Source organism: Balaenoptera musculus, chromosome 11 (genome assembly GCF_009873245.2).
Source record: "Balaenoptera musculus isolate JJ_BM4_2016_0621 chromosome 11, mBalMus1.pri.v3, whole genome shotgun sequence".
In the NCBI taxonomy this organism is placed as follows: Eukaryota; Metazoa; Chordata; class Mammalia; order Artiodactyla; family Balaenopteridae; genus Balaenoptera; species Balaenoptera musculus.
Genome location: NC_045795.1, coordinates 77986662 through 78014279, shown reverse-complemented (window position 1 = coordinate 78014279; position 27618 = coordinate 77986662). Strand labels below are relative to the sequence as shown.

The window sequence follows — 27618 nt, the reverse complement described above, 5'->3', positions numbered from 1 at the left end:
ATATGTCTACATTCTTTTATTCCATGCCTTTCCTAAAGTTTCCTAGGAAGGAACTCAACACTCCAGTGTTTCCAAATAACTGTCACAGGCAGATGTGGTTACACTTCTCATTCTTTACAGCCAGGTCAATGCTTCTAATTCCACAGAAACAATGAAATGTACCTCAGTCAGAACACAGAGGTTTAGGCAGGAGGTAGAACATACTCCAAAGCCAAACTAACTTAGGTGACCATAAAGTGAAAATTTTCTCCAGTTATCATAGTTATACCACAAGGATGCAGGTACAAACAGGGTTGAGCTGGAATTGAAGGTAACTGGCTAAGAGAAGAAAAATGAAGCAAAACTGCTATGTCTAAAAACTTAGTTTGAACACTAGAGAACTCAAAACAGATTCTCCCTTTAACAGTTTCTCTGCCTGGAACCGCCTTCCATATAAACTTGAAAAATGATCAAAACCCTCTTTTAAAAGTTCACCACATACTATCTAGAGAAAATGCTTGCTTTAGGTTACCATCCATTCAACAACTATTTATGGAGCACCAAACTCTATGCCTGTGAGCCCCTGAGCACTCCTTTTTTTTTTTTTTTTTCTTCTTTTTTTTGATAGTGAGACCAGGGTTAAAGGGAGCATGACTGGGTGAAACTAGACCACACACCTCTCTTGGTCAAGATACCTGGTCTGGTTAGAGGGTTTAGGCTGATGAATGCAGCAAACAAGGCTCTGCCCTCATGCAAACCTATATCTAGAAGGGGGGAAATATTAGTAGCTAATATTATCATTATCAGCACTATTATCACTCTCATTACTGTTATTATTATGCCCTCACCCCTCCCACCACTTCTTCCTCTTAGTTACTGCTAAGTATCTGGCACTCTGCTAAGCACTTATCATTTAATCTTCGCAACAGCTTAGCATGGTATTACCCACATTTTACAGATGAGGAGACTGAGTTCTAACTGGACAAGAGCAACACAGAAAGTGTTGGAGCTCATGCTTTTAACCACTAGCCTATACTCCCTCCATACATATGAATTCCTTACAGTTTTATAAGAATTTCAACAGGGGGAAAAGAATCCTACACAACAAGAAATGAGGCACAACATACTCTCTTAATCAATGCCTATGCGTCTGTGAGTGTTTTCAGTGAGTTTCTTCTAAAAACTGGTATTTATTTAGTCCTGTATGGAATTTTTTCTTTCCTGTTGGAAGAGTCTGGAAAATATTCTTGCTTATTAGTAATATAAAAAACATTTTTAAAGGCATATGAGAAAGCATATTTCACTTCTCATTCAATACAACACAGACCATGAGGGAAATTGGTCATCTCGGGGAATGAGGCTTCATTTAGCCACATACAGGAGATGTTTTCCATTAGTATGTTTATTCTTTAATAACTTTATCATTTTTTCCTCATTATAAAAGCAGCACATGCTACCTAAAACCAACAAACAAACAAACAAAAATAAAGAGAAAAGATCATCCACAATATTATTACCTAGAGGTAACAAGCTCCTATTAGTATTTGGTGTACATCCTTCCAGATACTTTCTTTTAGGTTTCTATACACAGGGCTTTCATCCACCTTAAAAATCACACATTAAACATATTCTCATGCTATCCTCTGTTTTTCCTAAACATCATTCCCATGTCAATAAATATCAACCTGCATCATCCTGTTTAAAGACTGCACAGTATTTATTTCACTGTATGGATAGGCTCTAATTGACTTAATCAACCCTTTATTAATAGGCATTCAGATTACTTTCTGTGTTTTGCTATTACAGAAACCAGGGCAGTGAGGAGTCCGGCACACACATCTATGCACCCTTGACTGATTGGTTCTTTAAGATAAATTCCTAGACGTTGGCTTCCCATTTTATTTCATGACTTTGTTGGATTCGTATTGCCCCAAGTGTCATCCAGAAAATATGTACCAAATTTACCTTTTTCAAAAGAAGGAAACTCTTAAATGTTAAGCCTTAAATGTAATAACATACTTTACATTTCCAACATTTAGATTAAATGGCCAAGAACTCTAAAACTGCAATTTATCACTAAGTATCTAAAATATCAATTCAAGCCTCTGACATTGCATTAGGTTTACATTTGGAGGAGGAAAATTCTAAAATACCCAATTAGTGGGTTTTATTTCCAGCATAATGTTGTTTTGAAAAGTTAAACTCCAAAAAGAACATATTTGCTGCAAAACAAGCAATTAGTAAAGAATTCTAAAAGGCAGGAAGAGAAGTAAAAAATAATCAATTATAGCAAGCACTAGGTCACCAAATCTGCACCCTATACAATGGCCAAGAGAAAAGGGTCAAGAGAGAGAAAAGGTGAAAACTAGAAGAAGCGACTCTCAGAGCTTCAGTGACGGCCGGATGAAATTACACACAGACATATACATCTACATGCTCTGTACACACCAATCCTGGAGCTAATCTCCAGGGGTTAGAACACAAGAGGAATCTTTGTGTGCCTTATTTGAGCAAACATCATGCAGAGGCGGGTGGAGGAGGCTGCATGCAGGTAAGAGCGGCTCCTTAGCAGCTTGAGGCCTAGTATCAATTACTTCCCTTCCAGGGCACAGGGAGGGTAACAGGAACTTGAGGCGTAAGACAGCTCCAAAGGCACTGATTCCCTTCAAAACCATCACACAGGACAGGGCTCACTCATCAAGCTCTACAGAAAACTGGGCAAAGTGAGAACATTTTTAGCAATAAATAATTTACTGGTGAGCACAATGCGTGTGCTAAGAACGGAAGGCCACACACCAAACCTAATAACAATGTACTGGAGTCTCATGCTAATGGGGACGATGGGGGCATTAGATAAAGTCTGCATACCAAAAGCACTGAATACTTGAGATGGCAAATGGCTGCGGGGAGTGCTGCTTGGTGACTTCATAAACCTATAGGACATCCGGGTCTTCTCAGCAAGGGGGTCAGCAAACTATGGCCCATGCATGGGTCAAATCCAGCCTCAGCCTGTACACACCATGAGCTGCTGCCTGTACACAACATTTTTAAATGGTTGAAAAAATTTTTTAATATTTCATGGCATATAAAAATTATACGAAATTCAAGCATCAGTGTCCACAAAGTTTTCCTGGGATGCAGCCATGCCAACTCACTTTTGTCTACGGCTGCTTTCTGCATGCACTGACAGAGATGGAAGGGGTGACAGGGACCTGGGTGGCCAGCAAAGTTGAAAACATTTACTACCTCATCCTTTACAGAAAGTTTGCTGATCTCTGTTCTAGGCCATAAAAATCAAGTCATTTTTGAATGGTTCACAGCTCTCAACCTTGGTGCATGCTTATTAGTTTGGCTCTGACATACCCAGGACGTAGACATAGCCTGCCAGTCTAACAGAGAATGCAACCCCATTGTTAAGAACACTAGACAGGTCTAATAGGACCTATAGATGCTGGGGTACCCACCCATGATAACCAGAAAGATGTGAAAGGCTTTTCTGAATTGAAAGCAGGATGGTCCCAGAAGGTTTATGTGGGAATGAGTATGATTAAAGGTTTTCTCTTTGAAAGAACGTATGAGCTATCTCCTTCTACAGATGAGAATAAAACCATCCTCAAAAGGGCTACCACCTTTGAGCACTTACTAGGGGCCTATGACTGAGCAAAGCCTTTTGCTTTTCTTATCTCATTTAATGGTCATCTTTTCTAGACTCTGAGAGGCTGGCTGGCTGGCTCAGGAAATGGGAATCAAATCCAGGTTCGAATCTAAAGCCTGTGTTCCTAACCACTCTCCAACTTGAAAGCAAAGGGCAAGAATGCTCACCAGGAATAAATGAGAGGGAAAGGGAAAGACCACAGGAATAGCGGAAGCAAGTTTATTTTTATGGCCATGAGCATTTTATTCATCTCTCTCCTCACTCATAATATCCTCTCTTCCTTCTGTGTTTAAAGAAAGGAAAATTCACTTCTTCCAGAATCTTTGCTGCAGAGCAGTAGAGACTGGAACTGAATGAACCGTTCGCTCCAAGAACTGGTTGTCAAGCTCAAGCCTCTGCTTATTGACCATCAATGTATTTGGTCTAAATTTTTAAGTATAATTGATAAAGAGCCACAATGCACCTAGGTCAAGCCCTTTATGTGTATGCATGGCTTATCAACTGACAGACAACAGTTTGCTGTGGGAACAAAATGGCAGTGCTTCTGCACCTTTAAGACCACATGACTAGATTAAGACAACTTTAAAAGGCAAGTACTGAGCACAAAGATCTACTTTTTCTTATTTTTTTTCTCTTAAGAATTATTCTAACTCCCATTTTATTTAATAAAAACATATATCTCTCATTAGGGGGGCCCAGGACCTCTCCTATAGACCCCTCCCCAGAAAAATACACATACACAAAAAAGATTAGGTCACAACTATAGGGGGTGCAGGAATCTCTTGAAGCCCATTCATGACTCTTTGAGGTCCACAGACCCCCAAAATAATCCTAGCTCTAAAAGCATATTACGAAATGCCTGTTTTACAGGACCACGGTAAAGACCATAGAGCTAGCTCTCTCATCATCTTTTAGTTTCAGAGGCTAATGTTAAATAAATACTCAAAGAAACTTCCTTAACTAGACTCTCATACTCTCAAAGAACGAATCTAATGACTTGAGTAAATCACCAAACCTAAAGTCATACATGTTCAAAGTCCTAATCAGTTTTCGTATAGTTTAAAATCTGCTACTTCTTTCTGCTCACAGAGATTTCCCTAGGAAAGGAAGAAATGTTAGTATGGCATAGAGCTTGAGCCTCTTCTACTTTAACATTCATGAACATGTGAATATATAATAAACTGTATAAAAGAAAACCACTTGTAAGATTTATTAAAAGATGTTCTCTCACTATATATGAGATGGAGAAAAGTCAATTAAAAGAGTGCTTAAATGTTCAACACAAAAGATCTGTGTCAATGCAATTGCCAGTTATGTGGCTAACAAAGCAGATTTTTTCAAGTTCAGAAAGGCTCAAATTTTGCTGTGTTTCCCACCACTTGAGTCAAGAACGTTCAGAAATGTTTATTTTCAGGTATACCTCAACTTTAAAGTCTTTCCAATCTCTCTTGGGCTTATTACTTCAGAAAATTCCTGGCACTGCCCAACAAAATACAAAATGAACTTATAAGTGTTTCGCCAGGACTCCATCTACGAATGACAGCCTGCCTCATGAAAATTTAAGTTACAGGGGGCAGTGATACTTTCCCATCAACAACATTAAAGATTATTTTAAGTCACTAGATACTGTTTCCAAATCAGTATTATGATGATACAGCCAAGTAACAAGTAACTTAAAAAGAACACCCTTTCACCACTTGACTATTACTTTTTTTTTTTTGACTATTACCTTTTAAACAACAATGATCCCCTCCAAAATGCCACTTGGGATAGACAGTCAACTGACACTTCAACTTACAATATGTAGTACTTAAGATTTATAGTAATTCATCTTTTGGTTACAGTGTCTTCTCTTCCTCTAAACCAAGAAAATGAACAGGATCCCAAACCCATGCACAGCCAGCATTTAGGCCAATATTTTTTCAAAACCAGGAGAGATTTCCCACGGTGGGGGAGGGCAAGTTATACCTCAAAATATTCACTCAAGGTAAAAAAAATTTTGTTTGCCTTTGTGCTAAAAGTCAAAGGTGCTAACTCTTTAGATAACTGTTGAAGAGCATTACTGAAGTTTAGACTTCATATATACGAATAAAATTCCCTGCATACTGATTTCTCGCTAGAGGTGATACACCCTTAACTGTCATACATTTGCATATATAGCTCTTCCTCTACAACTAAGAGAAAACCGGGAGAATGAACCCAATTTGCTTAAGGAAACTGAAACAACCAAATCCATCCTCCATAGATGCTTCATCCCTAATATGAAGAAGCGAGGCACCTGGGGGGCAGAAATCTTAGAAAGTAACTCAATAGAACATCAAACCTGGGTTGAAAACTCAGACCCGCTCCTTGCGGCTCACTGAATCGATCCCACTGGAGATCAAATCAGCTGGACTGCTGCTGCTTGTTTCCTCTCGCCCCTCACCACCGAAATGTTGCCATTTGTGAGAAACCCATCGAAGTTGAATCAAAGTGACTTTTGGGAAAAGATACCAGTATCACCGGCAGTGTGCTCCAGAAATGTGTAACTCTACACACTAGGGATCGTTTCTCATCGAGCACCTCCCTCTCCCTTCACTTTCGACTTCCCCTTAAGATGGGGGCAGTTTTTGAAAATCACAGAGAAAAATAAATAAGAGCACCCCATCCCGGTCACCGACGGGGATTCCGGCGCCCAGGGAGGACGGCCGGCAGCCGGCTCCCAGTCGCTGCGTGAACTCCACCCGCAGGTCGCTAAATGTCTCGGGCCCCCTTTCCCAGCACCCGCCCGAGCCCCGAGGGGAAGGGGGCGGCCGCCGGGGCCCGAACCGCGCCACCTGGAACCCGGGGCCTTTTTCGCTTGCCGGCCGCGCCCCGCGCAAGTGTCCGCGCGCGAGACCCGCCCCGGCGCGCGTCGGCGCCAACTTCGCGGGAACCCTCACGCCGCGCCCCCTCTGTGCCCCCGGTCCCCCGACTCCCGGGCTCAGGCGGGCAGGGCGCCCCCTCCGCGCGCCCCGCCCCCCCCCAGGAGAGCGAGCCCACCCCCAGCGGCGGTAGCGGGAATGGGGTGGCGGGGCCGCGGTCGCCGTCCCCCGGGAGGCGCGGGGGGCTTGGACCCCGCGTGGCCCCCGCCGCCCCGGCGGCGCCCGGGCGAGCTCACCTGGCGTTTGGCGGAGGCCTCCGGGGCGGCCTCTGGGCGTGGGCCGGACGGGGACAGCGGGGGGCAGGGGGGGGGCGGCGGAGGCCGGGGCTGCACCGGGGCCGCCGCCACCGCCCGCCTGGCTTCGCCCCACACGCGCCGGCCGCGGCCGCCCCCGGGGAGTTCGGGGAGCGCGCGGAGCGCAGGTCCCGCGGCGGCGGCGGCGGCGCGGCGGGGCTCAGGCGGCGGAGCGGGCGGCCGCGGGCGCCGCCGCCTCCTCCTCCATAGCTGTTTACCCGGCTGCATTGTGGGAGTTTGACCTCCGCCGCCGCCAACCGCCGCCTCAGCTTGCGCCGCCGCCGCCGCCGCGCACGCCATGGGAGCCGTGACTGACGGTGAGGCCCGCTCGCTGCCGCTCCGGCCCGCTCCCCGGGGCCGCGCGGCCTCCCCGGCCCCCGCCGCCGCCTCCCCCAAGACCCCCGGTCTCCCCCGCCGCTTCCGGGAGCCCCTTGGCCTCCCCGATCGGGCCCCTCGGAGACCCGGGCTTTCCCGGCCGCTTCCCCCGAGCCCTTGGGCCTCTCCCCGGAGCCCTCCCCGTCCCCCTCGGAGCCCCGCGAACTCCGCGCCCGCTCTCCCGAGGCCGCGCAGGGCGTGGGGAGGGTGCGCTGGGAGGATCGTCGAGGGGCCGGGAGCACACGTGGGGGCCCGGGGAGGCCGGCAGCTATGCGCGGGCGGATGGTACCCGGAAGGGGTCCAGGCTGTCGGAGGATGTGGTGAGGGAGCACTGGGTGGGGGTGATGGGGCCCGAGGGGCGGCGAAGGGGAGGAAGGGGTGGAGGCCTTGCAGCCGGGGGTCCGGAGGACCTTTGGAGAGCTGAAAGGGAGTGGGAACTCCGGGGATGGGCCGAGGGTTTCGGGCCAAGTCGGAAAGAAGGGAGTCCCGGGACAATAGTACCAGGGGTGTCAGCGCACAGAGGGTGACACCTGGAGGAGTCCTCTGGACAGATTGGGAAGGTCCCCCAGACAATGGGGTGGATCGCACTGAGGCCTGAGAACTAGCCCTGGCTTGGGGGTAGGGAGAGGGATCTGGGGACAGTATCTAAAAAGAGTAGGTGTGGACGGGGTATCCGGAGGACAGTCAGGGACTGTGCCTGGGGGATTAAGAGGAGCCAGTATAGGGATGGGGCCACCTGGGGTAGATCAGGACACTAGAAGATTCGTTTGTGTGTATGTCTTGGGGAGGGTGGTTTGTCTGCTGGAATGGAGTCGGGGGAGGGGCAGGGGCTGGGTTTCTGGAAAGTTGTGAGGACAGTTTAGGAGGTCCCTCCATGTAAGGAGGGGCCCAGGGGGTGGTCTACAGAGTGAGAGCAGAAATAGAGTGACACCTTGGGGAAGGTGGGCAAGCATGATAGGCAACTGGAGGGAGAATCTAAGAAGATATCCAGTTAAGGAGTAAGGAAGGCCTTTGACATTTGGGAAGGGGAGACCTAGGGGTGCAGGGTCTCCTTGAAGAAAGAGTGGCCAGTAACCTTAGATGCCTATAGAAAGGCCATTTCTAAAGAGTGGGAGGTAGACAGTTTCCGCCTTGAAGGACCAGGCCACTGTGGGGAAGAGTAATAGGCCCAAATTTGTGATCATGATGAGGAGTAATGAAGTGAAGTCCCGTCAAGGTCCAGTTAAAACTTCACTTCATTCCAGTTTCATTTATTCAGTAGATATTTATCCCACCTGGGCTAGGCCTTGGGCTTACAGCCCAGAACCAACAGGCAAGACCTTTTCCTCCTCTGAGGTCACAGTCTGGTGGGAAAAACACGAGATAATTAGTTTTCACGGTGGCAAACGTTACTACAGAGGAAGTTCAAGGTTCGGAACTGTAGAAGCATGTAACAAAGATTGCTTATCCATTCTCAGAGATCAGAAAGCCTCCCTGAAAAAGTTACTCTTAATCCCGTTTTTTGAAGGATAGCTAGATGTAGTTGGATTGGTATGCCAGGTGGAGAACTACTTGTGCAAAGGCCACAAAGCATTGGAAGAACTCAAAGATGGTAAGTGTTGGCTAGAAGTTAGAAAGTTATGAGACAGAAAATTTTGAGGGCAATGGGAGACCATTAAAAGTTTTTTTAGCATTGGTGGGATGTTATCAGATTTGCATCAAAAACAACCACCACACTCTACTATGTGAATAATGATGAGGGGAAGGGAAAGTGAGGAGTTAAGTGGCCTCTCTCCTTTCTAACATCTATATAGTATTGTTAGTATGTCAAGCATGTTCTAATTATTATCCCCACTTTACAGATGACACTGGGACAGAACAAGGTGAAGTAACTTGCCCCAGGTTGTACAGGTAGCAAGTTATAGAGCCTGAGCTCCACATCAAGCAGTCTGGCTCAGAGTTCTTCCTCTTCCCCCTTGTGCATCCTGTCTCTCAGCTACAGCTGCCATGGTCCTAGTGAGAGATGATGGAGGCTGGGACCAAGAGGGACTGCAGAGAAGTAGACAGGTGGGAGAGAAATTTATGAGGTCAAATGTCAGGAGATTGAATGGATGTGAGGGGAAGGGCCGAGGACTATCCCTGGTTTCTGATGGGAGTGACTATGTGCTTATTAGTGCTACTTCTCTATTCATTGAAGTAGACAACGGCAGGGGAGAGAGAGGTTTTGTCAGAAGGGAAATGGAGAGGGAAGATGAGTTCTATCTAGTAAATGCGCCGATTGCAGTCAAATGCTCCCTACATCCAAAGAGGCCATCAGAATCCTCACTCTGCCGCTTAAAAGCAGTCTGACCTTGTACAGGTTAAATAACCTCTTTGAGCCTCACTTTCATTCCTTGTAAATGGGGATAATAATACAGTCTACCTCATAGGCTGGTTTTGAGAATTAGATGCAGTAAAAGTTGTGAAGTGCTTTGCACTGCATCTGATACATAGTAATGTTCAGTAAATACTATTAAATGTAAGTGTTGGTTTACTTGCCTCTCCTCCACTTTCCTTTGATGAGGACTGTGCCTTCTCCCTCTCTTTATCTGTGCAGATTGCCACTCCCTGCCTTTTCTGCCTGGTGACCGCCCATTTATTCTTCAGGACTCACATCAAATATTCTCTGCTCTTAACCAGTTGATCTTTCATCTGTTAACCATATTATCTTATGTATGTTTCTGCTCTAGCCCTTAATACTTAATTTACTTATATGGCATATTCCAGAAAATATTTAAAGCAGCTCATTATAATGAGAAAACGTTAAAATAAATGGATGAGGAAACAAGGCAAAAAGAAGATCAAGACTAGTAAAAAACAAGAGGAAGTTAGAAGCGGGGTGATCCTTGTAATCAGGGGGTCAAATCTGTATGTTAATTAAAGGTGCAAGTGACTTGTTTCCCTGGCTGTCCATACCAAGAGGCAGGACCTAGGCCATCCTGTGATCTAGTTTTCATGAGAGCAGGAAGGCAACATTAGATACCCAGGACAAGCAGTGTGTGTTTGTTTTTTTTTAAATTTAAACACTAAAAAATAAGCTTCTCTTTAGGGTCCTCATAAAGAAAAGCCAGTGTCATATCCTTAACCTCTTTTCAGCACTGAGGATCATAAAACTGTTTCTTAGCACATGCCTTACTAGGTCAAAGAAGGCTAAATCACAACTTAGAAAGGCATTCCAAAGCAGATAGACCATGTGGTTTAGGTGAATAGCTCTGCTGGTCTGCCTTACTTCAGAGCAAGGTTTTGTGGCTTTTTTTGTTTTAAGAATCATCTAGACCATAGAGGAAAGGACAAGCCACAACTTCTTTAGGTAATCTCAGTAAACTTGATTTTCCTCAGCTGAGCTTTTGGTAAGAATCAAGCAGGAGTGAGTGATACATAATGTAAATATCTATTACATGCCTCCCAAGCACAGTGCTGGTTATAACAGCAGACTGTATAGAGGAAGGCCCGACTCTTACTTGGGGGAGGGAAGCAACAGCATGCAATCAAGTAAGTAAGTAAGATAATTTCCGAGAAAGAGCATAATTTGGTTCTGAGAATGAACTAGATGGAATAAGAGAGAGAGTAATGGGGGAGAGCTGTGGAGAGTTAGGTTAAAATCAGGTGCTCAGGTGTGACCTCTGATAAGTGGTGTTTACGATAAGACCTGAAGGGGTCCACTGTGTGAAGAGCCAAGGAAAGTATTCCAGAGAGAGGCAACAACTAGTGCAAAGGCCTGAGGTGCAGACAAGCTCTGCACCCTTTAAGGAAGATAGGGAAGGCCACTGGGGCTGGATCCAGGTGGACCAGGACGGGTGGGATACAAAAGGAGGTCAGAGAAATAAACAGAGCCTTGCAGGCCATGGAAAGGAGATCAGGTTGTCTTCTGTGGGCACTCGGAAGTGATCGGAGGGTTTCAAGCAGAAGAGTTAGTGATACGATACATCTTTTGGATCATTCTGGGTTGCTGTATACAGAATGGATTCTAGGAAGGCTAGAATGGAAACAGGGAGGCCAACGAGAAGTACTCCAAGTGAGAGACAAGGTGGGCTTGGATTAGGATGATGACATGACAGTGGAGAGGACTGAGGAGTGCGTGGCCTCCATATTTCTGTCGTCCTCCTGAAAAGGTCTTGAAGAAGTTCCAGTACCTGTCTCTGGAGACTAGAGGAGGGCTGATGTCCACTTCCAGGTCTGAGTGCCTGGCAAGGTGCCGTGCCTTCATGTAGTCCTTGCATCTGGGTTTGCATATCCAGTTGGACTGGGAGCCCTTGAGGAGAAACGCTTTATTTCCTGTACAAGGACACATTGGTTAACTGGAGGAACTGCCCTCCTCAAAGGGAAGGAGAGAGATGCTATATTGTTACCTATAGATACTGAACTGTAAATATTATCACCAATACCGTCGCCTTTAGATGGACGATGAAGTGGAAGTCCTGGGAAGTTAGTGGCTTACTGTCATATAGCTAGTTATCGGCAAAGCCATTCTCTCTCCTCCTCTGTTGCCACCCCAGCATTCTGGCTAACTGGAAAACAGTTTAGATGTTGTTACTGTTAATTTAAACTATGTTCACAGTTTGTATGTGTTAATTTAAAGGGTGTTAAACAGTGTTAGTACCCTGATAGAAAGCGTTTCAGAAGCACTTTTTTCAGTACAGAGAACATTAGGTATATATCTTGATATGCCAGAGCAACAGATGGGAGAGGAGAAGGGGGGTGGGGAGCGGGATGTGGCTGTACACTCCATTTCATAGAGCTTGTTGGTTTTGACAGTGTTTTTGTTGTTGTTGTTGTTTATTAAATTAGAAAGTGTCATGCATGGATAATATGCTTGTTAAAACTTGAAATAATGGTTTTTAACATGCCCATGAACAATATGACAGAATAATGGAACGGCACTATGACTTTTCTAATAATGTAATTGTGTATATATTCCTCTGACTGCAGAGGTGACACTACTCATCTGTAAAAGGAAGATAATAATACATACTTTATAGGGTGTTTTCAAGGATGAAGCGTGATTAATATATGTAAAGCACTTCGAAGTTGAGTGACCATTTAATTGATTGTCCAAACGAGGACACTTTTCAGAGTGAAAGGAAACAAACAAGAGGTGTGGTCGTCAAATAAAGGAGTGTACAAATGCTAAGTGTCTGCTGCTGCCGCTATTCCAATCTCAATTGCTGATCCAAAGTTAATTAGACATTTGTGGCCAAGGAGTTTGCTTGGCTTTTTTTTTCACTAGTGCCAATGGATTTGCCAACTTTGTGCCCTCATCTGTGGTCCCAGCACAGGGGTTTCTGAAGCAGTTCAAATATAAAATAATACTTCTTTAGCCAAGATAAAAGGTATCTCAAAGCAAGATTGGACTTTCAACCTTGACTTTATTAGGGCCATACTCTAGACGTTTAAATAAATCTAGAGAAAAACAAAGGCCCTCAACATTCATTTTTTTGCTTTTCTTTTTTTAATGTTTAATTTAATTTTGGTTTATGTAATTTACTTTGATATCAGCAATTTATTTAGACTGGGCCTAAGTGTCTCCCGAGAAATCCATATTTACATGGAAGAATCAAACCATCTTATTTATTCTTTCCACCTGACCTCTTTGTGTCTTAATATTGTTGGCCTTAAAAGTTGTTTTAATGATTTTAAGCTTCTTGAAAGGAGGGGCTAGGTGTTATTTTACCAGGAGGAATCCAACACAATGGGATATACGTAATTCAGCTTAATAACCCATAAGCGATGGTGATCTAGTGATGACTCTTAAGAGGAATCTACACACACGTTGTTTTTACATGGCCTTAGTCTCTCCTCTAGTTAATAGGTCAAGTCAAGCCAGTTTTCTTTTTTCTTGTTAACACATCATAGATTTATTAAAGAACACTGATGAGAATTTTTAATACAGAAAAAATGAAGAAAAATACCTCAAAATGACCAATAAGCTCTCTATCCAGATAACGACTGTTGATACTGTGAGGAAGACAAATAATACATGTCAGGAAATTCAAGAAGAAATGCACCAAGCGACAAGTGAAAACCTTCCCCTCATTGCAGCTCTATTTACAATAGCCAGGACATGGAAGCAACCTAAATGTCCATCGACAGATGAATGGATAAAGAAGATGTGGCACATATATACAACGGAATATTACTCAGCCATAAAAAGAAATGAAATGGAGGTATTTGTAATGAGGTGGATGGAGTTAGAGTCTGTCATACAGAGTGAAGTAAGTCAGAAAGAGAAAAACAAATACAGTATGCTAACACATATATACGGAATCTAAGGAAAAAAAAAAAAAAAAGGCCATGAAGAACCTAGTGGCAAGACGGGAATAAAGACACAGACCTACTAGAGAATGGACTTGAGGATATGGGGAGGGGTTGGGGTGAGATGTGACAGGGTAAGAGAGTGTCATGGACATATATACACTACCAAATGTAAAATAGATAGCTAGTGGGAAGCAGCCGCATAGCACAGGAAGATCAGCTCGGCGCTTTGTGACCACCTAGAGGGGTGGGATGGGGAGGGTGGGAGGGAGGGAGATGCAAGAGGGAAGAGAAATGGGAACATGTTGTATATGTATAACTGATTCACTTTGTTATAAAGCAGAAGCTAACACACCATTGTAAGGCAATTATACTTCAATAAAGATGTTAAAAAAAAAAAAAAAACCTTCCCCTCTTCACCTTCCACTGCTAATCCCACTCCCCAGAGGTAATTAGTGTAAGGTGTTTTTTTGTGTACCCTTCCAGAATGATTTTTAAATGCCATAAAAGGCAAAAAACACCTTCTCGAGCGTCGAACTCCTGAGTTCGAGTCCCAGCTCTACTCCTCACTTCTTGTGGCATTTAATTTAGACAAGTAACTTTCAGTTCCTTCATTGGTAAATGGGGGTAATATCCACTTTGTAGGGCTCTTGTGAGGATAACAGCATATTATAAGCATTATGTATATGTTAGTTGGTGTGCCGCTATGTGCATATAAAGTTTTACACAAATTATGTGCTCTTTTGAACTATACTTCCATAATTAATGATGCATCTTTGAGTTCTTTTGGAGCTTTTTCTACCTTATTCTTTTGTGATATTGTTTTTTTTTTTTTAATTAATCCCCTTGTAAACATTTTTTGTTATTTTCTGTTTTTTACTCTTACAAATAGTATGACTGGAGATATTTGCATAGTTGTCTTTGTACACTTGTGGGAATCATTTCTAGAAGACAGGTCAAGGGTATATGTATTCTTAATTAAAATACATATTGCTACATTGGTTTCCTAGTAGCTAGCTGTTTTTTCCTGTGTAATCTTATCTCCAATTATCCCTTCCTGTGGTTTTCAGTTTGGATCCAGAGTGTTTAGGAACACCAAGAAAAAGCCAGTGGTGTGTTTGTGTGCTTGCAGAATTTCTTGCTAAACTGCCTTCAGAAAAGAAATGCTGATCCTCACTGTTAGATCACAGAATTGCTATTTCTTGAAAGCAGGTGAGATCGGGGGCTCTGCGGTCTAGCAGATCGGCGGGCACACTTGACAGTAGCTTAGCCCTAGGAGGAAGGTACATAACAGGCTCTTATCACTGGTTGTCAAGCCTTGACATGTCCCTAAAGTAAGTGTTTTGGAACTTGGCCCACCATTATCTTCCAAATTGTTTTTCTCTTTCCTTTTTTCAGTATTTGCTCCAAGAGGGTATGAAAACTTGTTTTGTAATCAAGGTTTTAATAGCCACTTTGAGAGAATAACAAGTAGGGGTTTTGAAAGCAGTGTTAGTCTGGGTTTAGGAGAGATTGTCCTTTCCACACTAAAATGAGAAAATTCCTAAGATGGCTGTGTCAGCCAACCAGAGGCTTGGAAATGGAGAGTTGGTTTAGTGACTGTAAAGCAGTCATTTCTTCCAGCCTGTTTATGGAAAATTGGGCATTAAAGTCTAACCCTTTAAAAGGACTTCTTGATGTATTTCTTCTAGGTAGAAAGTGGCATGTAAGACAGGAAAGGGTCTAAAATACATCCCAGTTTTTTAAGTAAATATTTGCTTATCGCCATGCATGTGTCATAACTGATTTGAAAGTGATTTTTGAATGGCAGACATTTTGTAGGTATAATTATGGCACACATATAACTGAATCCAGTAGGAAATCTTCCTACGAGCCTAAAATTAGGTGGAAAACCACCACTCTCAGAGCAGATGTTAGGTATTTTGGTTTCAAGGCTTATCCCAGATGGTTTTGATCCTCGTAGTCAGTTAAGAAAGTAATTGGGACAACTGAGGAATGATGTTGATAACATCACTGAAATAGTTTCTAAGCCATCTTCACCATTTTTACAGGTGGACCAAGGCCCGCCAGGATTAATATTAGCATGCAGATTGCTTACAGAGAGTTTCAGCATGATAATAATTTATGAAGTCAATGTATATAGTAAACAGAACATGTTTAGGTGTGTTCCATCTAGAGCTAATTGAGGAGGTACCATTAAAAATAACAATGCTGGTGTCATACACGCTGGGAACCGTCAGCAGCTGGCCATCTTTAAATTTAAAAAGAACAGAGGCTGTTTTCAAACTGGCAACTTATCCTTTGGTTTTATTTTGTTGCTGTTGGAGCTGTGCTCTGTACTTTATGTATGTTATTTCAGTCATCCTCATCCCCAGAGAATTTCCTAGGCAGCAACTGCCTATACAGTTTAAGCTAGAAATATCGTGACCTTACGGTACAAAGCTTGAGACAAGCAAATTTGTGAGAAATCATAACTGGACAAAACTTTGTATGCATAATATATATCTACATGGGTATATAGATGTATCTATAGATATATCTCCAACATGTACTCACTTTTTAACATTAAGTTGTGAATTAAATTTAACATGAAGATAAGAATAACTTTTTTTTCCCTTTTTTTCTTTCCTACAATGAACAGGCATCATGCTCCTCTGTACACTTTTATTTCCATAAAGTTTCACAGCAGTCCTATGAAGTGGATAGTTTTATTCCCATTTTTACAGGTGAAGTTAAAAGTTGGTCACAAATACAAAGTAAACACTGTGGACTAGCCAGAACGTTGGACCCAGGTTTTGACTTCTGGCCCAGGGTCTGGCTGTGAAGAAATGCTCTGTAGACAAAAGAGGGACAGGACTGAAGTAGGAGAAAGACCCGTGAATGCCTGGACAGCGAATCCCCTGTGCTACCAGAACTCATCAGACTGCACTCCTCTTCGTGCCGACCAGTGTTGGCCCTGGCCCCTGCCTTTCGTAATTTGCCTTCCAGGACCTGCGATTTTAATCTCTGCTTTAATTCATGGCATTTTAGCTCCTACTGCGTATGCTTTGGTAGCCTCCTAGGTGCTTCACAGCTGCGTTCCATTTTGTACACTGCCCTCAAGTTGATCCTCCTAGAAAGTCCAGCCATGAATCTTCAGCAACTCCAATTTGTTGCCTACCAGGAAGGTCTAAGTCTACCAGGATGGCATTTACTAGTGTGGACTCCCATAATCTGACCTCTAACTGCCTTTATGACCTTGGGTCTCAATATCTGTCTTCACACACATCCAGCCTCCCTATTGTCCTAGAGTACTCACAGCCAGATCCAGCCTTGCATTCCACACCTCTCCTCTGCCTTAGCTCACAGCTTTCTCCCTGCCTGCTGGGGGTGGGGATGGGGAGTAGGGAAACAACTTTAGCTTGCTTTCTTTGTTTCTAACACCTCTATTGAGGTATAATTGATATACAAAGAACTACGCATATTGTGTACAATTTGATGCATTTGGGCATATACAGACACCTATGATACCATCATCACAATTATAGCTTGCTTGCTTTTTCAAACAACAGCTAACAGATTTTGGGTACCTATATGGTTCAAAAATCAAATAATATAAAAAATATTTCCCCATCTTCCAGCCTGTCCTCCAGCTCCCCAACTGATACTGCCCCAATTCCTTGGTAACCCCTTTTATTAGTTTCTTGTATATCATTCCAGGATATCTATGTGAATATAAACACATGAATATATATTCTTATTTCCCCCCATTTTTATATGAAAAGAAGCATGCCATAAATATGATTCTTCACCTTACTCTTTTAACAAGTTGTATTAAGTGGTCTCTCTCTCTCTCCCAGTACACAGATGTTTCCTCATTCTTTGTTTTTTATCGCTTCTTAGTATTCCATCATATTCTTATGCCGAAATTTATCTAACCCCCTGTTGACGAACATGTCATATTGCATATAGGCAAGTATATCTAGGAGTTTTGGGTCAAAGAGTACATATTATTTGAAATTTCGATAGATACTATTAAAATGCCGTTTGGCTTTTTTGACTGATGATTTTCAAGTATCAAAAGAGCAGCTCAAAATCCTCTTTCCCTGTTCCCCCCAAGCTAAAGGAAGCTCTCCTCTTAATCTCCTGCTGTGTGTCTGTGTCACTCATTTAACAATCACAGCCTGCTCTGTGTGTGTGTGTATTCATATGGGTGTTACTTCTCCAACTAGAGTGAAAGAGCTCAGGTCTTCACTTCCTGTCCTCAGAACTTAGTCCAGTACCTACGGACACATCTGCTCATTGATCAAATACTCATGTCTTTTGTACAAGAAGGGAAATCTCTGCTATGGACCTGAAAATAAGATGGTTGCTGCTTGTCCTTGTTAGTGTTTTATTGAGACAAACTCTTTGGAGGGCAGATGGTCCCAGGCAGGCACCACAAATCCAATTTAAAAATCTTTATTGAGCATCAGAAATGTAAAGACACTCTGAGAGGCTGGAGAGGAAACAGAATGAACAAGATATAGGGTGGGCCCTGACGAACCTTTTTCCCAAGTTTATTTGGCCTGTACAATGCTTTAAACATTTTTCTGTAGTTAGGATATTACATACATATATAAAAAGTACGCAGATCTTAAGTATACAGCTGAAAAGATCACAAAATGTATTTGAAACATTTTTAGTTAGTCACCAAACTTTAAAAATCTCTTGAAAAGCCAGCTCTGGTAATAGCTTCCCCCTTTAGGTACTTACTCCTCAATTTCCCTACTCCCTATTCCCTGAATTCATTTACATTTGAAATCCCTGGTCCTCAATAAAGTAGGGTGCCGGGGTATCTGAGAGGAAGATGGGGTTTCTTGGGGGCTTGGAAGATTAGAGATAAGATCAAAAAGAAACTAAACAGCCTCAATTGACCACTGGATTGCTCACCCACTGAATGTTTACTTTTAACAAAGTTAAAACATTTGTGATTTTAGAAAATCAATTTCATTTTCTGCATTTTAATCTCTTCAAGGACTGTGTTTTGTCCTTAGTCTCCTCAAATAACATTGTTGGTGGTTAAATACGGAAAGCATTAGTTTATATTTTAAAGTGTAAAATTAAAACACTTGATGAATCTGTAGCTTGAGCCATCTGTCAAAGCCATGACTCTGAGAACAATACCTAATTCTAAAAATGTTTATCTGATGTCACAGAATAGATTTTAAAACTGGAGCCATCTACCTTCCAAAGTTTATCTCTGTTGCACCTGCGCTCAGAAATGCTTCTGCCTATACACAGGAACTATTGTTTAAAGATTTTGCTGTATTCATCCTGCAGGCTCTCCAGGAATTATTCACACTTTAAAAATTATTTTTTTTAGATGCACGCATATGGTAAAAAACCAAGAAATCCTACAAAGTCATATAAAAATTAAATCCCTTCTCATCCTATATCTGTAATCCCTCTCACCAGAAACAGCCACTGTTACCAGTTTCTTGTGGATTCTTCCAAAGATAGTCTCTGAATACACAAACACATATATATGTGATGGGCGCACATATACACACATGGCCTCCTCCTTTTCTACACAATGGCAGCAAACTATGTGTTTCTCTGCACCTGTTTTGTTTTCATTTTATTTAACATATCTAAGGAGATTTTTTTGATATCAGTATATACATCCACACTATTCTTTTGGCTGCATATTATTACATTTAATGAATGTTTCATAATTTACCCAGTCTCTTACTGGTGAATGTTTAGGTTTGCAATCTTTCTACCACAAGCAGCACTGTTAAGAACGTCCCTTTACATTTATCTTTGTGCATGGGTGCACATGTATCTATAGGATGAATTCCTAGAACTGGAATAATGGGGTCAGAAAGGTATGTGCGTTTTGAATATTGTCTTATTGGCCAGCTGCCCTGCAAAGAGTGTACCAGTTTGCATTCCATCAGTGTGCGTAAGTGCAATTTCTCAACACCTTTGCCATCACTGATTATCAGGTCTTTGATCTTTGCCAATATGATAGATGAAAATGATACCTTATTGTGGTTTCAATTTGCGTTTCTCTTGTTATGATCCAGCATTATCTTGTCCAGGAAGAACACTAGGTCACGGCTGCCAGGCAGACCCTTTGGGGCCCCACCTGTTACTCATCATTATCATCTGCACTGCTTTTCTATTCCTTTTTCTCTTTTTTCTTTTCCTTGGAACAAAAGTGAGACAGACTTATTTAAAAAAAAAAGTCCTCATGGGGAAAGAAACATTACAGATATAATAACTAAATTACACTTTTTTGGGGACTTCCCTGGTGGTGCAGTGGTTAAGAATCTGCCTGCCAATGCAGGGGACACGGGTTCAGAGCCCTGGTCTGGGAAGATCCCACATGCCGCGGAGCAACTAAGCCCGTGCGCCACAACTACTGAACCTGTGCTCTATAGCCCGTGAGCCACGACTACTGAGCCCGTGTGCCATAAGTACTGAAGCCCGCAGGCCTAGAGCCTGTGCTCTGCAACAAGAGAAGCCACCGCAATGAGAAGCCCGCGCACCACAACCAAGAGTAGCCCCTGCTTGCCACAGCTAGAGAAAGCCCTTGTGCAGCAACGAAGACCCAACGCAGCCAAAAATGAATAAATAAAATAAATTTATTTTAAAAATTACACTTTAAAAAAAAAAACAACAAACCTATTCCTTTTTCTCTGACCCATCTCATTCTCTTTTCCTATTCTGCCACTACATCTTTTAAATCTTTTCTTTCTTTTCCTTTTACCAGTACCTCACACTAGTCAGAGACATGAATGCTTTAGACTTCCTTCTGTCTGAACAGGTTTTTCAAAAAAAAGTTCTCCAAGAAATTATTGGCTTATTTCCCTGGTAGTACCCGAAAATTATTTCTACTCAACAATCCGGCAGTAGAATGCCAGTTCTGTGAGGGCAAGGCTTTTTTCTGCTATAACCCTAGCCCCTAAAACAGTGCCTGACATGAACACTTAATAACTTTCCATATATATATATATGATAGTAAAACCTAACAAAATTTAACGTTTTAATCATTTAAAATGTACAGTTCAGTGGCATTAAGTACATTTACATTTCAATAATTTTCTTTTGGATTAATGAATGAGTAATGGTATTGGTTATTTTCCCCGAAAGTTAACAAGAGCCAGACAGTCATTTTAATTCACATTGTTCTTTCTTCCAGACGAAGTCATACGGAAGCGTCTCCTAATTGATGGAGATGGCGCTGGAGATGATCGGAGAATTAATCTACTAGTGAAAAGTTTCATTAAATGGTGCAACTCTGGATCCCAGGAAGAGGGGTATTTCATTTTGCTGTTGTTTCTATACTAATGTCCTGGTGTGATTTTTTTAGACCATATATACAGTCCTGTTAATATTTCAAATTTTCACTCACCTTAAATGTCCAGTGGAGTCAACTCTCTGTTAATCCAGAGTAGACTTTTCTGGCCTTCTCTTCAGAGGCCTGCTTTATGTTTATTAAAATGTGCAGAAGGCATAGTGGTAAGCAATGAAGGCGAAATTCAGACTCATTACTTTGGTCACTTTTAAAAGCAGATAAGTGTTTAGTAAGACAAAATATCTAAATGAAATTTTTTCTTTTTTTAACATACTAATAAAAGTTGCTGCAAGGTTTTATATTTTTGATAATTTTTTTAACTTAAAATTTTTTTCATCATTTGAATTAGCTTTTCACACAGATAAATAATTGTATAGAGTGAAAAAATTATGAGAACAGAATTGTGAAGATAAAAACCATCTTAATCAAAACATTTTAAAAAGGATTTTAAACAAAATTCAACAAATAGTTGTTTGAATTAAGCTTATATTGCTAAGATCTACAGTCCCATCTTTGCATTTGTAACTGATACAGTTTATAAATTCAAGTAAACCACATTTGGAAAAAGAAAACATAAGGGACAGATATTCTAAATTTTTTTTAAATAAAGCAAATTATTCTCTCAGAACCTGGTATAATTTACTTGGCAAATCTGTGCCTGCATTATAATACTTCAACTGGAAATCCACAACATCTTTTTTCTCTTTCTCTCTTTTTTTTGTTAGATACAGCCAGTACCAACGTATGCTGAGCACACTGTCCCAATGTGAATTTTCAATGGGCAAAACTTTGCTGGTGTATGATATGAATCTCAGAGAAATGGAAAATTATGAAAAAATTTACAAAGAAATAGGTAAGGAAACTTAATTGTTGTTTCTATCTGTAATTGTAATTTTTATGGTCTAAGGGAAATAATATCTGCTAATATTTTTCTTTGGTTAGTGGTAAAATAATAACAATAACAACATTAATTGAAAGAATGTATTCTAAAATGATATGTAATACTTTGGGTTACAGCTATTTTTTAAATGCCAGCATCTATTTTATTAGCAATGAAACTTAATTTAAAAACATATTTTAAAATTGAAAATGGGTGGAGATTATACATGTTGTTATAACTATCTTTAAAAAAAAATAACCTTTTATATAGAATGTAGCATTGCTGGAGCACATGAAAAAATTGCTGAGTGCAAAAAGCAAATTCTTCAAGCAAAACGAATACGAAAAAATCGCCAAGGTAAGGGTTTTGTGGGATTTAGTGTGCAAATACTTTATTACTGACTAGTATTTTCATGCAGTTTTTAACATTGTGAGGGGAAACCTTCAGCTAGAATCAACCTGAATTATAAAAAAGAATTATGAGTTAAACTTAATTCTTTAAAACTCTATTATTCTTTAAAATAGCAGAGAAGGAGGTCATGCTGAAAAAATATTTTGTTGTTGTTGGACTGTATTGATTAAACAAGTATTTTATTTGTTTTTTGTTTACTGTACTCAGATCCCTTTGCCTAAATAGTGTTATGGTTAATGAGCAAAGGTAATTTATTTAGGGTTTTGTTTGTTGTTTTTTTGTTTGTTTAATGGAACTACTTTCAAAAAACAGAAAAGAATTTAAGCCCAGTGAATTTTTTTTTATATATAAATTTATTTATGGCTGCGTTGGGTCTTCACTGCTGTGCGTGGGCTTCTCCTTGCGGTGGCTTCTCTTGTTGCAGAGCACAGGCTCTAGGCGCACGGGGGTTGTGGTGCACCACGGCATGTGGGATATTCCCGGACCAAGGCTCGAACCCGTGTCCTCTGCATTGGCAGGCGGATTCTTAACCACTGTGCCACCAAGGAAGTCCATAAGCCCAGTCAATTTTTATTAAGCACAATGCAAGCAAACATTTACAATCTGCCTAAATTTCTAATAAGAGAAAAGATAAAGCTTAGTTTTGTTCTGATCTCTTGTTTTTATTTAGCATCTGTCTTATTTTAGTCCATAACAACTACTTCAGAATAATTTTAATGGCAGAGCATTGTTCCTCCTATAATGTAAATTGAAAGAAAGATAAAATATAATATGTAGTCACAATTGTGACATATAAATGCAAAACTAGAAGGATATAGAAAATGTTAATGGCTATTTTGGAGCTGTGGGGTTTTATGACTTAGGGGGGTTTTTTTTGTTTTTTCTTTTTTTTACATTGTAACCCAAAAAATTTTTTATTAAAAATCACACTTATATCCAATTAATACACTGATTGCCAAAACAATGAATTTTACTTTTTTTTTTTGCATTTTTTGTTTGTTTTTTTTTTAACATCTTTATTGGAGTATAATTGCTTTATAATGGTGTGTTAGTTTCTGCTTTATAACAAAGTGAATCAGCTATACATATACATATATCCCCATATCTCCTCCATCTTGCATCTGCCTCCCGCCCTCCCTATCCCACCCCTCTAGGTGGTCACAAAGCACCGAGCTGATCTCCCTGTGCTATGCAGCTGCTTCCCACTAGCTATCTATTTTACATTTGGTAGTGTATATACGTCCATGCCATTCTCTCACTTCGTCCCAGCTTACCCTTCCCCCTCCCCATGTCCTCGAATCCATTCTCTACATCTGCCTCTTTATTCCTGTCCTGCCCCTAGGTTTTTCAGAACCTTTTTTTTTTTTTAGATTCCATATATATGTGTTAGCATACTGTATTTGTTTTTCTCTTTCTGACTTACTTCACTCTGTATGACAGACTCTAGGGCCATCCACCTCACTACAAATAACTCAATTTTATTTCTTTTTATGGCTGAGTAATATTCCATTGTATATATGTGCCACATCTTCTTTATCCATTCATCTGTCGATGGGCACTTAGGTTGCTTCCATGTCCTGGCTATTGTAAATAGAGCTGCAATGAACATTGTGGTACATGACTCTTGAATTTTACTTTTTAATGAGCTAATTAAGATGACATTTAATTCCTAATTCCTTATTTTTAAAAGATGGTTTTTGAATTCAGTCTAAAATGCATGTGGTCAGGTTGCAGTGGCCAATTTAGAGCAGGATATACCAACTTACTTAAGAATTAATGTCAATTTACAGTATTTTTATTGATTAAAGAGACTTTTAAATAAATGTGCCACATATCATTTCATAGGAAAACTTAACAGGAGATACATGACTTATCTTGGAGTTCTCAGTGGAGCAGAAACAAAGTTCCTGAACTATAAATCATTTCTAAGTTTATGAGATCTTTACCTTTGAAATGAGTGAGAAGTATAATTTTCTGTTGTCTAAGATCTGAAATTAATGGTAGGAGATAGATATATAGATATATAGACCTTGCTGATCTTCTATTTGCTGGGCAAATAGGGAATAAGATCCTCTTCAGAATCAGTTCACTTGATGATCAATAATGACTTAAGTTCACTCACGTTTATGCTAGCCTCTTGTATTCTGCCCAGGCATAGGTAAATGGAAAAACAGAGTGGAGGTATAAATCCTTGTTTGGAATACCTTTGAAGTCATGTATCCTTGAAATTATAATTGAAGCAAGAGAAACTGACGATACTCTGTCCATCCTTCAGTGTTTCCACTTCTTTTTGTACTAAGAAAGTGATTAGGAGAGATTTGTGATGTTAGACATTTTGGTTTGATAACAAGGTTCAAAAAACCTTATTTTAGTAAACATTTTTATATCTTTCAGAATATGATGCATTGGCAAAAGTGATCCAGCGTCATCCAGACAGGCATGAGACGTTAAAGTAAGTTCAGAGTTTTACTCTGAAAGGAACTAATCTTTATACGTAAATGTTTACATACTAGTCTATGCATTCCATTTTTGTGGGAGTACATCATCAAAAGGAGGAGCCCGATCTTCAATAAAAAGAATTAACTAGATAAACACTTTTTAAACACAGATCTCAAAAACAATTAGTGAAAGAAAAACAGAAGACATATGCAATGAATTTTAAATTATTCCTAAGTTTTGGAAATACATACAGAATAATAACCATTTATAAAAGTTAGAGCCCCCCAAATATTATATACTTATACTGTATATTATTTAGAGATACAAATATATGTGTAAAAAAGGATTAGAATGATATAGTGATTGCCTGAATGGGGAGGAGAGGAGGAGAAAAAGGCCTGGTTCAGAGGACTAGGGGTAAAGTTCAAAGGGTATTTCAAGTTAATCTGCAATTTACCAAAAAAAAAAAAGACTTGAAATAAGTATGACAAAATGTTAAAAGTTACCATCTCTTTGGGTTTGATATCCTGTTATCAAGTTTTTCTATACTTTAAAAGTTATCTAAAATTTAATTTTAATGAAAATTAGTGCATATTTAGAAGTTAAGAAATCACCCTTAGTTTTAAAAGTCTCATCATAATGGAGTATTATAACTCCTTATCTTTTATTTTTAAAATAAATACTATTTAGTAACTAAAAAGTTAGATATTAATTATGAATTCTGTTCCCCCAATTAGCAAAATATAACACTATTTTATTTTTTTCAGGGAACTAGAGGCTCTGGGAAAAGAATTAGAGCATCTTTCACATATTAAAGAAAGTGTTGAAGATAAGGTATTTGCATGTGATATATGTTAGCCTTTGTGTTCTGTATAGGTTTATAGATCAATGTGTATTAATTTTTTTTCTTATTAACACAGCTAGAATTGAGAAGGAAACAGTTTCATGTTCTTCTTAGTACCATCCATGAACTTCAGCAAACACTGGAAAGTAAGTAACAAGAGTCGCAGAATGAATGTGTATGAAGATTTTTAAATGATCAGAGGCATGTCTTCTAAAATATACATTTTAGAGAGAGTGCACCTTCAGTTTCAGAACAGGAGTGTAGCTGGATGACATTAGAAGGTACTCATGTTGTTCATCTTTCTGATTATATGCAGAAAAGCCTGAATATGTATGATTTGAATACCTGTCTAGTGGTTTGTAAATTAAGAGAAATTTAAGCATGATAGATTTGGAACTGTTCTTGGTTTACTGTAGTATATTGCTATAAAGTAACAATTCAGGACCCAGGCAGGCAATAAGTGAATGAAATAATCAATGCATAAACACATTTGCATTCTCAATGAACTAGGTGCTTTAGGGACCAGGGGACTTGCTCTTTGTATTGACTAGAGCCAATTTTTGTGTTATCTGATCTTCTGATTGTTTGCAAAAAAGCCTAAGACCTAGATTTTTTTTTTTTAAGTGAAGTCTATCACATAAATTTTGCATTTTGATTCAACTAATAACAACAATCAAAGCAGGACTTTTAAAACCAAACCCACTTGTGTGGGTCAATTACAGTCATAGGCTGCCATTTTGCCATTTTTGCTTTAAATATATTTGCTAATAAAGGATAAAGTGTTTTCATGTATTCATTAAACATATAATTTAAGCAAATTTGATTAAAGTTTTATGTTTCTTTCTCAATTGCAGATGATGAAAAGCTCTCAGAGGTAGAAGAAGCTCAAGAAACAAGCATGGAAACTGATCCTAAACCATAGACCAACTAATCACTCACCATTCCCAAGAATATTGAAGTAGCAACATGATCTTAGTGTGTTCAGAATTTGTTGTGCTCTTGAGACATTTAAAGTTTTGGCAGTGAACTACGTTGCTTTTAAATTTTAATGCACAGTTCATTCATATTTCTTCACACAAAGGGAGATGACTTCATTATATATTTGTTTTTATTGAAATGCCTTTTTTATACTTAAAAGATAGGAAGCAACATCCAAAAATGTTTAATGAAATATTTTCAAGCCAGATATGTTAGTGCTCATTGGTATTCTAGGTAGTTTTTAACTGGTAACATTGATTTGCTCACAAAATAAGTGGAAGATAGTGAGAAGGTGGCATTTCTAGGATGTACCTGAGAAAATTAGTCAATTTCTGGAAATCGTTACCACTTTTGAAAATGAAGTCCATGAATAGGCTCTCAGGAGGGCTGTGAACTTATGAAATTATGTACAAAATGTTTGTGGTGTATGCTTATTGTGGGAGAGGTTCCATGATATTAAGAATCACTGAGGGGCTTCCCTGGTGGCGCAGTGGTTGAGAATCTGCCTGCCAATGCAGGGGACACGGGTTCGAGCCCTGGTCTGGGAAGATCCCACGTGCCGCGGAGCAACTGGGCCCGTGAGCCACAACTACTGAGCCTGCGCGTCTGGAGCCTATGCTCCGCAACAAGAGAGGCCGCGATAGTGAGAGGCCCGCGCACCGCGATGAAGAGTGGCCCCCGCTTGCCACAACTAAGAGAAAGCCCTCACACAGAAAAGAAGACCCAACACAGCCAAAAAAAAAATTAAATAAATAAATAAATAAATAAATAAGTCAGGAGCTCTTAAAAGAAAAAAAAAAAAAAGAATCACTGATATCAGAGGTAATTACAAGATGCAAAGTAAATCAATATGCATTACTTTCTAGATCTCTGTCCTTAATACTTCAGCAATGTGGCTGTTAAATGTTTTCTCTCTATCGTTTTGTCCTGTAGGAGTCATTTTCAAGAGTCTTGCAAAAAGGATTTCATGATCTTTTTAAAAAATTAAGCCAGGTCTGAATCACTTATAATTGTCTTACGCATTGAATTACATGTCTAATACTTATTAGGGTCTATCCTTATCCATTTATTTTAGTTCAGAAACATAGCATTTTGCATGAATCATACCTTAATAATGCTACATTTTTGTAATTTTGATACAAACTCGTATCTTTAAAAACGAAAGTTTAAAGTTAGCTCAATAGTAGTCACAGTGAAAGTGTCAAAATAATTTTAAGTGCTTCCTCTAATTTCATCTGGCAAATTTCATGGGAGAAATTTCTTTGCA

The 27618-nt window shown here is 40.3% G+C and overlaps 2 protein-coding genes across 5 annotated transcripts in view; one reads left to right on the top strand and one right to left on the bottom strand.

Moving 5' to 3' along the window:
* Positions 1-7130, bottom strand: part of LOC118904285 (nif-specific regulatory protein-like) — a 28704-nt gene extending 21574 nt beyond the window's left edge. Inside the window, exon 1 of the mRNA XM_036870184.1 lies at positions 6774-7130. Within this exon, the coding sequence (XP_036726079.1) occupies positions 6774-7130 (357 nt within the window). The remainder of the gene's footprint in view (positions 1-6773) is intronic.
* THOC7 (THO complex 7) lies at positions 7014-27528 on the top strand. 4 transcript variants are annotated; one of them, XM_036868591.1, is made up of 8 exons: positions 7014-7147; positions 20644-20761; positions 21525-21652; positions 21950-22036; positions 24485-24542; positions 25297-25363; positions 25450-25519; positions 26228-27528. In XM_036868591.1, exons 1-8 carry the CDS (start codon positions 7129-7131, stop codon positions 26293-26295), a joined length of 615 nt encoding a protein of 204 aa, XP_036724486.1. In that variant the 5' UTR covers positions 7014-7128; the 3' UTR covers positions 26296-27528. The 4 variants fall into 4 exon arrangements, 3 of the variants coding, with proteins under 3 accessions (XP_036724486.1, XP_036724487.1, XP_036724485.1); XM_036868592.1 differs by lacking the exon at positions 7014-7147 and adding an exon at positions 8718-8796 and having other exon boundaries at positions 26228-26400; XR_005021817.1 differs by lacking the exon at positions 7014-7147 and adding an exon at positions 14593-14687 and having other exon boundaries at positions 25454-25519; positions 26228-26307.
* The last annotated feature ends 90 nt before the right edge of the window (positions 27529-27618 follow it).

Coding starts and splice junctions, on each gene's coding strand:
- THOC7 (XM_036868590.1), top strand. CDS start 14,639: ATGCTGATCCTCACTGTTAGATCACAGAATTGCTATTTCTTGAAAGCA. Junction 14,688..20,643: donor TTGCTATTTCTTGAAAGCAG/GTGAGATCGGGG, acceptor TCTTTCTTCCAG/ACGAAGTCATACGGAAGCGT. Junction 22,037..24,484: donor AATACGAAAAAATCGCCAAG/GTAAGGGTTTTG, acceptor TATATCTTTCAG/AATATGATGCATTGGCAAAA.